Genomic DNA, 12425 nt, shown 5'->3' with positions numbered 1-12425 from the left:
GCTTCTGCGATGTATCTGTCAAACGTGTTCTTGCTGTGTGCTTTTCTGTTTTTCCCAAATCAGCCAAGAGGTTATAATAACTAATACCCACAAAATAATACACAGGAAAGTGGAGGCTATGAAACAACGAAAAAAAAATAATAATGATTATATAAAGAAACAGTAATAATATTTATAATAATAATAATAATACATTATTATTATTATTATTATTATTATTATTATTATTATTATTATTATTATTATTACTACTACTACTGTATTGGGGAGAGGATCACCAGAAGAAGAAGCTGGAGCCTGTCCTTGGGATAAGTGCAGTAGCAGTAGTGCTATAAATAGTACCAGTGTGATGGTCCCTGAGGGATGGCACAGGGGGTCATGGTGAGCAGAGTGCTGGTGACACTCTCCTGTGTGTGCCCACTCTCCCCCGCCCTCCCCTGTGCCCTCTCTCCCCCGCCCTCCCCTGTGCCCCTCATCAAATGATTCACTGCAACGTGGTGTAAAACCCTTCCGGGTTCCAGCTCGCGTTTCCTGCAGTGTGAGAGCGGAGCTCCAGCGGAGAGCAGGATCCGGCAGCCGGGAGCGCACAGCGGGCAGACCCTGCAGCAGCAGCAGCACCGGAGGACGCTGCTCCCCGTGCACATTGGCCGTTGTGCTGCGGTAGTAGAGGCGGCAGAAGATGCGCTCGGTCCTGCTGAGCAGCATGGGGTGCCTGCTGCTGTGTGCCGCCCTGAGCAGCGCGGTGTACCGGCGGGAGCTGGAGGAATCCCTGTCCCCGGTGCCCAGCAACAGCACCGTGCAGCCCCCGGGCACACCGGACAATGACACCGCCAGGGTGACCCGCTTCAGCAACATCGGGCAGTACATGCCCACCATCAAGAGCGTCTTCATCTTCGTGTGCGGCTTCAGCACCTTCCTCATCGCCTGCCTCATCGTCAAGATATTCAGGTACTCAGGGTGTAGTCAGTGTATTCCAGCATGTGAGGGGTGTGAGGACTATTGCAGCTGGGTACAGTCAGTGTATTCCAGTAGGTGAGGGGTGTGAGGACTATACAGCTGGGTACAGTCAGTGTATTCCAGTAGGTGAGGGGTGTGAGGACTATACAGCTGGGTACAGTCAGTGTATTCTAGCATGTGAGGGGTGTGAGGACTATTGCAGCTGGGTACAGTCAGTGTATTCCAGCATGTGAGGGGTGTGAGGACTCTTGCAGCTGGGTATAGTCAGTGTATTCCAGCATGTGAGGGGTGTGAGGACTATTGCAGCTGGGTACAGTCAGTGTATTCCAGCATGTGAGGGGTGTGAGGACTATTGCAGCTGGGTACAGTCAGTGTATTCCAGCATGTGAGGGGTGTGAGGACTATTGCAGCTGGGTACAGTCAGTGTATTCCAGCATGTGAGGGGTGTGAGGACTATTGCAGCTGGGTACAGTCAGTGTATTCCAGTAGGTGAGGGGTGTGAGGACTATACAGCTGGGTACAGTCAGTGTATTCTAGCATGTGAGGGGTGTGAGGACTATTGCAGCTGCGTACAGTCAGTGTATTCCAGCATGTGAGGGGTGTGAGGACTCTTGCAGCTGGGTATAGTCAGTGTATTCCAGCATGTGAGGGGTGTGAGGACTATTGCAGCTGGGTACAGTCAGTGTATTCCAGCATGTGAGGGGTGTGAGGACTATTGCAGCTGGGTACAGTCAGTGTATTCCAGCATGTGAGGGGTGTGAGGACTATTGCAGCTGGGTACAGTCAGTGTATTCCAGCATGTGAGGGGTGTGAGGACTCTTGCAGCTGGGTATAGTCAGTGTATTCCAGCATGTGAGGGGTGTGAGGACTATTGCAGCTGGGTACAGTCAGTGTATTCCAGCATGTGAGGGGTGTGAGGACTATTGCAGCTGGGTACAGTCAGTGTATTCCAGCATGTGAGGGGTGTGAGGACTATTGCAGCTGGGTACAGTCAGTGTATTCCAGCATGTGAGGGGTGTGAGGACTATTGCAGCTGGGTACAGTCAGTGTATTCCAGTAGGTGAGGGGTGTGAGGACTATACAGCTGGGTACAGTCAGTGTATTCTAGCATGTGAGGGGTGTGAGGACTATTGCAGCTGCGTACAGTCAGTGTATTCCAGCATGTGAGGGGTGTGAGGACTCTTGCAGCTGGGTATAGTCAGTGTATTCCAGCATGTGAGGGGTGTGAGGACTATTGCAGCTGGGTACAGTCAGTGTATTCCAGCATGTGAGGGGTGTGAGGACTATTGCAGCTGGGTACAGTCAGTGTATTCCAGCATGTGAGGGGTGTGAGGACTATTGCAGCTGGGTACAGTCAGTGTATTCCAGCATGTGAGGGGTGTGAGGACTATTGCAGCTGGGTACAGTCAGTGTATTCCAGTAGGTGAGGGGTGTGAGGACTATACAGCTGGGTACAGTCAGTGTATTCTAGCATGTGAGGGGTGTGAGGACTATTGCAGCTGGGTACAGTCAGTGTATTCCAGCATGTGAGGGGTGTGAGGACTCTTGCAGCTGGGTATAGTCAGTGTATTCCAGCATGTGAGGGGTGTGAGGACTATTGCAGCTGGGTACAGTCAGTGTATTCCAGCATGTGAGGGGTGTGAGGACTATTGCAGCTGGGTACAGTCAGTGTATTCCAGCATGTGAGGGGTGTGAGGACTATTGCAGCTGGGTACAGTCAGTGTATTCCAGCATGTGAGGGGTGTGAGGACTCTTGCAGCTGGGTATAGTCAGTGTATTCCAGCATGTGAGGGGTGTGAGGACTATTGCAGCTGGGTACAGTCAGTGTATTCCAGCATGTGAGGGGTGTGAGGACTATTGCAGCTGGGTACAGTCAGTGTATTCCAGCATGTGAGGGGTGTGAGGACTATTGCAGCTGGGTACAGTCAGTGTATTCCAGCATGTGAGGGGTGTGAGGACTATTGCAGCTGGGTACAGTCAGTGTATTCCAGTAGGTGAGGGGTGTGAGGACTATACAGCTGGGTACAGTCAGTGTATTCTAGCATGTGAGGGGTGTGAGGACTATTGCAGCTGCGTACAGTCAGTGTATTCCAGCATGTGAGGGGTGTGAGGACTATTGCAGCTGGGTACAGTCAGTGTATTCCAGCATGTGAGGGGTGTGAGGACTCTTGCAGCTGGGTATAGTCAGTGTATTCCAGCATGTGAGGGGTGTGAGGACTATTGCAGCTGGGTACAGTCAGTGTATTCCAGCATGTGAGGGGTGTGAGGACTATTGCAGCTGGGTACAGTCAGTGTATTCCAGCATGTGAGGGGTGTGAGGACTATTGCAGCTGGGTACAGTCAGTGTATTCCAGCATGTGAGGGGTGTGAGGACTCTTGCAGCTGGGTATAGTCAGTGTATTCCAGCATGTGAGGGGTGTGAGGACTATTGCAGCTGGGTACAGTCAGTGTATTCCAGCATGTGAGGGGTGTGAGGACTATTGCAGCTGGGTACAGTCAGTGTATTCCAGCATGTGAGGGGTGTGAGGACTATTGCAGCTGGGTACAGTCAGTGTATTCCAGCATGTGAGGGGTGTGAGGACTATTGCAGCTGGGTACAGTCAGTGTATTCCAGCATGTGAGGGGTGTGAGGACTATTGCAGCTGGGTACAGTCAGTGTATTCCAGCATGTGAGGAGTATTGCAGCTGGGTATAGTCAGTGTATTCCAGCATGTGTGGGGTGTGAGGACTATTGCAGCTGTGATCGGGTATAGTTGGTGTATTCCAGCATATGTAGCTTGGGAGGGGTGTGAGGACTATTGCAGCTGGGTATAGACAGTGTGTTCTAGCATATGGAGCATTTGGAGGTGTGTGAGGACTATTGCAGCTGGGTATAGTCAGTGTATTTCAGCATGTGGAGGGGTGTGAGGACTATTGCAGCTGGGTATAGTCAGTGTATTCCAGCATGTGAGGGGTGTGAGGACTATTGCAGCTGGGTACAGTCAGTGTATTCCAGCATGTGAGCGGTGTGAGGACTATTGCAGCTGGGTGTAGTCAGTGTATTCCAGCATGTGAGGGGTGTGAGGACTATTGCAGCTGGGTATAGTCAGTGTATTCTAGCATATGTAGCATGTGGAGGGGTGTGAGGACTATTGCAGCTGGCTGGTAACTTTGTGGCAAGCATTTGTCAGCTAGGACTGCTCTGTTAGTATATACTGCCACTTATACGCATGTAGCTAGACCTGGTGGGCAGCTTGTTGTATCCTGGACAATGTGAATAAAGGCATCCAGATCCAGAAATGAGTGATTATTCTGTATATTCTGCACTGATCAGAATAATCATTTATAGCATAAAAATCCCATTTATAGAACTAACCCAACTAGCAATACTGGTGCCCCATAGTAACGCCCTATAAATATCGCTGGGGCACTAATACTTGGAGCCATATAACATTTGCTGAAACACATTCCTTCACCAGCTAAAGAGTAAAAGTTCTGGAAGTGAAAATCCTGAAGTATTCTGGCATCTTCCTCAGGTTCCTGCGGATTCGGGAATCTGTTGGCGCTATATAAATGATGATTATTATTATAATTATTATCTCTCCGCTTTTCCTGTACAGTTTCTCCATCATCAGCAGTGATTGTCCTCTCTTCTGAGCGGAGAGAGACCCCCTTTAATTCTGGTGCCCCATAGCAGCTGTTATACCCGCTACCAGGGTGAAAAATTATTTTACCTTCCATTTATAGATATACGCTATATCTGCAGATTTTCTGCAACTGATTGTATATACACTTGATCTGTTTTAGAATCATAGAAGATTGTTGGCAGAAAAAGACCACCGGGTCCATCTAGTCTGCCCTTTCAGTATTTCCCTTCTTATTATCTTAGGATAGACGTATGTATATACCAGGCAGGTTTTTGGTGCTGAATCACTACAAATGTTGAGGGGACCTGTCAAACGTTGCTGAACAGTCTGACAGGTCCGCAGAACACTAAAAACTACACATGTTCTGCAGTGTGAACAGACCCTTAAAGTGGAGTAAATTTATAAAAACATTAGGGGAATTTATCAGTGCTTAAAGGGGAAAACTAACAGGTCCTAATCAATCCCCCCCATTACTTTATTACTCTTATTACTTGTAAATCCAGTATTCTACCCCAGAGCAACAAGCTGAGCTGAACTCCCATGTGCCAGGAGGATAGTTTATCATGGAGATTACTCTGCAGCGCCCTCCGAGTGCAGATCAAGTTTTGTTCATACACTGTGCCAGCAGTAGCCGATGGGAGATTTTGCTGAATAGTGAATACAGCTCTGGAGTATAATCTAGGCTGTATGGATGGATGATTTTTTACAGAGTTTTTCGACATTTTATGGAGATGAATTACGTACTTATACGCCAAGTCCGGCCACACTCACCTCTCTCCTTGCCGCTCCGGACTTTGGGATCTCCACCAAAGCCGACGTCACGATCTGGCTGATGGATTGGTTGCTCAGCTAGTCAGTGACTGGGGCAGGATGCCGCTCCACTCACTGATGGGCTGAGCTGCCAAACGGACTGCAGGACAGATCTTGGATTAAAAGCAGCTATCTGAAGGTACAAGTGGTTTGGGGGGGACAGATTGTGGGTACAGAGTTGCTTTTAAAGGGGTACTCCGACCATTTAAAAAATGTGATATAGAGCTGGGGCTGCACAGAACATATTAACCAGCCTATTCTCGCCTATCACACTGTCCCAGGGTCCTTCTGTCATGTCTTTAGGTTCCTTGCTGAACTCCCCCACTGCCACTTCTAAAATGGACTTGTCTCGGCAGTGACAACCTGCTCAGCAATCACCGACTGAAGCTGGACAGTGCTGTGGCCCGTGATTGGCTGCGCGGGCTGTCACTGCAGAAATAAGTGTTGTTGTCTCCGGTCAGCGGAGTACCTAAAGATACTGCAGGAGGACCCCGGGGGCAGTGTAGGCATGTAAGAATAAGGGGGGAGATTTATCAAAGATAGTGTGAAGTGACACTGGCTCAGTTGCCCCTAGCAACCAATCAGATTCCACCTTTCATTTCTCACAGACTCTTTTGAAAATGAAAGGTGGAATCTGATTGGTTGCTAGGGGCAACTGAGCCAGTTTCACTTTACACCATCTTTGATAAATCTCCCCCTTTGTATTTATTATGTTCTATACAGCCGCATCAGAATGAACTTTTTAATAGCCAGGGCACCCCTTTAATACTGAAAGAGTATATGTTACATCATTATATTAGCTGGTTTCTGGACCTTTAGCAGTAGTAGTCCCACGATAGTTGTATGAAGTCAGGGTTAAAAGGAAAGATCACTGGAAGTGTATAAACTTCCCTATGTAGAGTTTATTACAGTTCAGTCCCTAAGTGCTGGAGATGATGGCTGCAGGGGCTGAGATGGGAAACAATACAGCCATCTGTACATTCCTATATACAGTGTATTCTCTAGATTAACCCTTTAGTTTCATTTGAAGTGTATTATTAAAGTGTCAGCCTATTCTTAAAAGGATGATCTGTTTTAGATCTGTTAGCACTCGGTGATGTGAGGAGTTGGCTTTCAGACCTGTGGACACGTATTAATGACAGTGCCTGCCCAGTGATGCTTTGTCTTCCCTCCTCAGACAGAGAGACTAACAGCAGACTAGAAGACTCTCTAACCTGCCCTTAGTTTTCTCTGCCTTGTGGGAACCTAAGAATGAAGATAATTTTCTAATCTTCATCCTCCATTTTTTTCTCTAAATTTTCTCATTAATCAATATGTAAATGAGGTGATTTGGTGCACTGGGGGCGGGACCCGTAGTCATTGGCAATGCACGGACCCATCCATTGGTGAATGGTGATCATGGCCCTATAACACGTACAGACATGCGAATGAAGCCATACGCTCATACAATTTAGAGAAATAGGGTAAAAAGGAGTATACCGGGGAAAATTTACTTCTCCACTATCTACAGGATAGGGGAAAAGTACAAGATCGCGCGGGGTCGGACCCCTGAACTCCCTGGCGATATCAGTATCAAACCCCGTTGACTTTATGAATAGAGCCCTGGGTCGGCACGCGACCTACGGCTCTATTCATTCCGACGCTCCATAGGAATGAATAGAGCCACGGGGTCATGTGCCGACCTAGGGCTCTATTCATAACAAAGCCAATGGGGTCCGATACTGAGATCGCCGGGGGGGGGGGGGGGGGGGGGTTCAGGATTAGGACATCCGCATCCCGCACCCCGCGCAATCGCCTACTTTTCCCCTATCCTGTGTTTTTCCTGAAATACCCCTTTAAAAGCTTGTATTTACCATCCAGACGCAATCTTTCAGCATTACTTCCTTTATCCCTAGGATGGATAGGTGACACTGTGTGTATTGTGCTCTGCGGATGGGGATTACTGGGCTGATATTACATTACATGTAAGCTGAATGAGCTACGATTGCCTCTATTCACCGTAAATAAATCTAGTGATTTAATGCTACATGGAGTCAGAACATCTGTTGGGTAAAGTTACTCTGTGACTTGTGCCTTCTGTCTGATGCTTTTATTTGTCTTCTGTCATGAGACACATTCTGAATACTGTAACTTTTTCTGCTATTATGTAGTGTATTTATCATCTGCTTCCAGCGGCATTTCTCAGGTTATTCACATAGCTTTTAATTTAGTGGTGCTCAGATATTAAAAGGGTGCTCTGAAGGGAAAAATATAGCGTAATCTTTCCAGTATGACATGGTGCTCTCTGCTACCGCCTCTGCCCATGTCAAGAACTGTCTAAAGCAGTAGAGGTTTTCTATAGGGATTTCCTACTGCTCTTGACAGTTCCTGACACAGAAATAGGTGGAAAGAATACGCCACTTCCTGCAGCACATACAACAGCTGATAAGTATTGGAATGCTTGAGATTTCTAAATAGAAGTAAATTACAAATCTGTATAACTTTCTGACTCCAGTTGATTAGATTCCCCCCCCCCCCCCTCTGAAGTACCCCTTTTAAGTAAACAAGAATTTTCAGAGGCACATTAAGAGTCTTGGAATACTGTGTGCTCACAGTCAGAAGGAGAGATACTCTTTGTATCCCCTGTGGCCAAGAGATCTTGAACTTCAAATTCAGTTTATGAAGATTGGTTTCCTTTTCCATTAAAAGCTTTGTATATTGCAACATGACACCAGGCAGTAAAGTGTTCATTGTGAGGTGACCAGAAGGCGGTCTAGTGTCCGGCAAATCCCTTCTGGTGCAGAGAAATTAAACAAGTTCTTACTTCAGTGTATAAAAAACATAGTAGTGGGATCTGGGATGACCTAGTTACTAGTCCCAGTGTCCTGTGTGAGACCATAAACATAGGAAAAAATAAATAACAGCATCCAACAGGCACTGTAATAATTGAAAAAAAATCTGTTTATTCCAGTATGGCAACTTAACAAAAGTTGTTAAGTTGCCATGCTGGAACAAACAGAATTTTTTTTTTTTCATTATTACACTGCCTGTTTTATGCTGTTATCTACTTTTTCCACAGTTACTACTTTGTCACAGCACTTATTCTATATATTCTGGGAGAAATGCTCTGGAATGAACAGAAATAAAAGTAACCGCAAAACAGCAAGGTTGAGGTTAGATTAAGCATTGAACTGCTGCTGCTGAGATGAAAGGGAAGTGTTGATTTACCTTTTATAGCCATTGATCTGCTGCTTACTTTTCATGGACAGGGTAGGTCCAGAGTCCAGATGAAAAAGCCTCTTCCTGCATGCACACAGCTTGGGGGGGTCATGTTTTTTTTTTTTTGTTTTTTTTTACCCTCTTCCTTTCTGTGCATAGCACATGCTAAGTGTTGCCCACTTTCTGTGTTCTGTCTTTGTTAATAAAGATGGATTCCCTTTGACAACAGGCGCAGAGAAGAGACACCTAGTGGCAAAGATTTTTGAGCTACCTATCTGGGGTAAGGAGTCATTTTTGGTAGATGAATCAGTTCACAAATATTTTTAAGATCACATATACTGAGAGATGTGCGTCCAATAACTAACTTTACTGGCTGCTTAAAAAAATCATATCATTCAACGAATGATTTTCAATTCTGGCCCAAAATACAGTATGTAAATCCAACCTAAGGCTATGTTCACACAGTATTTTTGCCCAAGGCTATGTTCACTCACTGTTGAAATTTAGTGGATGGCCGTCATTTAATGGAAAATAATTACCATTATTTTTTTAAAAAAAACAGCCGTTATTTACCATTAAATGACGACTATCCACTGAATTTCAACGGTGAGTGAACATAGCCTTTCTGTGTTTTTCAATTCACTCCTGGTTTTGGTTGAAAAATACTGAGAAAAAATACTGTGTGAAAACATAGCCTAAAACTACAACTCTGTAGTGTTTTTTTTTTTTTTTTTTTTTACTATTTCTTATTTCATTTACTCAATCTCATGTTTTAGGATTATAAAATTTCTATTACTATATATGAGTCATAGGCTGCAGATTGTGCATCCCTTACTCCATATACAGGAATGAAATCTGAACCGCCATATGGATAACACATTGGGAGAGGATAACGTAACCTTCTTTGAAAAGACAGCTGGATAACCTATGCGTACTGCAGCTGCATCTTGATCTGCAGGTGTTCAGAAAATAGAGGGAGATTCTTTTTGAACCAATTTCGTTATTATTTTATTGCATTATTATACAATATAGCCTCCTGAGACCATCTGTTTGAGACCCCCCCCCCCCCCAAAAAAAAAAAAAAGACTGGAATTCTCTGTGGCCGATTTACCATTACACTATAATCTATGTACTTTCTTTTGACGATGTGCATCTTTTTCTCTGTGCATATGTGTTTTATTGCACAGGCTGTATAAGGTTAAAAACATACGTGGTTTTGTTGTGGTGGGCCATATGCAGTAGTAAATGGTAACCTGCATTTTTGTTTAATACTTGCCAGTTTTAGCTTTTTCTTACTTGTCATTCTCTAAGTCGCTTCATTACTTAGTTACCTAGAATGTTTTTCCAGCAGACTTGAAGAAGTTCCCAGAGCTGCTGAACACTTTTGTCTGCTTTTTCTTTACGCTGCAGTCCAGATCATCTCAAGTCATCTCAATTGGCTTTCGTTCCAGGTGATTGTGAAGGCGATATCATCTGATGCAATCCTCCATCACTTATCTTGGTCAAATAGCTCCTACCAAGCCAAGAAATGTGTTTGGAGTCATTGTGCTGTTGAAAAACAAAAGATGACTCCACTAAAGGCAATATTACACGAGACAATTATCGGCCAATATCGTCTTGTGTAACGGCCGATAATGGTCTTGTGTAATAGAAGGCAATGATCAGCCGTCATGAACAATGTTGGCTGATCATTGCAATTGTTGAAAGACAAACTACCAGGATGGCAGTGATCTGCTGCCGTCGCCCCGTAAATTAGGAGTGGCGGTAGCAGATCGAAGCTATCCTCTATGGGCTGGCCGGATGATCTAGCGATCACCCGGGCAGCCCCCCTGCACATCGCTGTGGCCCCCCTGCACTTATCCGCTTGGGGAATAGGGGCTTAGGTGCAAACCAGATGGGACGGCGTGTCACTGCAGACTGCTCTGGTAGTCATGCCTTACATTTTACATAAATCGCCAGTGTCACCAGCAAAGCACGCCCACACTATAACACATACTCCTCCATGCTTCACTGTGGGAACCACACATGTAGCAACCATTCATTCACTTTTTGTGCAACTCAAATAGTGGTGTTTCCTGTACTCAACCTATATAAAACATTTATGTGGCTTTAATTTGAGGTGCTGTTATTTGTGTGGTGTTTTGCAATTAAAGGAGAAGTCCCATGCACATGCGACCTCAGCTGTGTGATTGCCTGCCCAGCCAATCAGTGACTGGGGCGGAACACCACCCCAGTCACTGACTGGTTGATTGGGCAGTCGCTGACTGGTTGATTGGGCAGTCACTCATGCCGTGAAATTGCTGCTGCAGGAGCCAGGTATGTAATGTATCTGGTTTGCCGCAGAAGATGACATCCGGCGGCGATGAACGGCTGCAACTAATGCTTCATTTACACGAAGCGATAATTCGCCCAATGGATCGTTTAACGATTTTGAAGCAACAATTTGGTTTTTATAATGATCAGCGTTTAGACGAATAAATTGTTAGAAAATTTGTGAGAAAAATTGTTATTGCGATCGTTGAGACATGGAGTTGTGCTAGAGTCATGCTGTTTTTAGAACAAAGTAGACCTATTCTTCTAAGCCTGGATAACCCCTTTAATTTGTGGTTTCTGGGGCCAATGGAGCTATTGCCCATGAAAATACCTTGTTGCCGTTTTCTGTATAGACTATGATTCTGGAAACTATCTGGTCAAATTTAAACCCAGGACCCAATCACTGCAGGAACACAGTGCTAACCACTGAGCCACCATTTATGTTAGGAAAAGATGTATATCGTATGATATCACCGTCCAGATTGCTGTTTCTAGAATCAGTCGTGAGGCCTAGGAAGGCTCATTTGCCCAATGATCGGCCTGTGCAAAAGGCCCTTAAGGTAGGAAGAGAAATGTCCAACTGAAGAGTATGTTACAGATACATTTACATTGCCCTTTGTTTTGTTTTCTTATATTAGGAAATGTAAGTGGTGGCTTTCACATTCTGTGAGTCTTGTTTATAATCCCGGAGGATTGAGTATTTTATTTCTGTTCAGAGCTCATTTGTAGGACAACAAAGCATGAAATTGCTCTTAGCGTTTGGACAGGGACCTCACCAGTAGATGATTAAGAGAAGGTGCAGCCGCATTTTGCAGCTGTTGTACATTGTAACATTGTCATGAAAACAAACATTTCTTATCATTACTTAATAAAATGTTTCTTCATGCTTGAGCAGTTCCAGGAGTTCTGTGGGGAGTAGTAGTGCAATCTAGCAGAGGTGCTTCTGTGAATGTGTGTAGATTTTATAATGGTTTTACGTTTACCAGTTCTTGCCCTGCACCTTCAATTCCATGTTTTCAGTGCATATCTTTGCACCTTGCATATCTGGTTCATAGTGCTTTGACCAAAAGAAAAATCTCAATCAGTATCATGCACATTTTCCAATCCAGTCCGGTATCATGCAAAGTCCTCCCTGAGGGTACAGCTGGCTATACACAGCGTCCAATAACTATCTCTTCTGTTGCTTCTATTCACATAGCAAAAGAGAAAGAAGGAAAAAAGGCGCTTCCTAGTGCAATATTGTAGTAGTAAGTAGAATTAACGTGCAGAGGTACTCTCTCAATGCACTCACCTTATTGTGTTGTGCAAAACATAGGCACAACACTATATCAAGCATAGATCCAATACTGAAGCTCCACACAGGATCATCCACACAGCGTGTGGAGTAGGTGCATAAAACAATAAGGATCCTTAAAGGACTTTAGGACCCAACAGCGATCTTCTAAAGTGCAAAGCGCAGGTATATACACTGGAATAGGGTAGTTAGTTGTATGTTACCGCATTCGCGGTTACCAATAGTAT

The 12425-nt window shown here is 45.0% G+C and overlaps 1 protein-coding gene across 1 annotated transcript in view; it reads left to right on the top strand.

Moving 5' to 3' along the window:
- The first annotated feature begins 548 nt into the window (after positions 1 to 548).
- FAM174B (family with sequence similarity 174 member B) overlaps positions 549 to 12425 on the top strand; it is a 42825-nt gene continuing 30948 nt past the window's right edge. The window contains exon 1 of the mRNA XM_069982907.1: positions 549 to 948. Within this exon, the coding sequence (XP_069839008.1) occupies positions 680 to 948 (269 nt within the window). The 5' untranslated portion in view covers positions 549 to 679. The remainder of the gene's footprint in view (positions 949 to 12425) is intronic.

Source organism: Dendropsophus ebraccatus, chromosome 1 (assembly GCF_027789765.1).
Source record: "Dendropsophus ebraccatus isolate aDenEbr1 chromosome 1, aDenEbr1.pat, whole genome shotgun sequence".
Lineage (NCBI taxonomy): Eukaryota > Metazoa > Chordata > Amphibia > Anura > Hylidae > Dendropsophus > Dendropsophus ebraccatus.
This window is presented reverse-complemented; position numbering and strand designations above follow the sequence as displayed.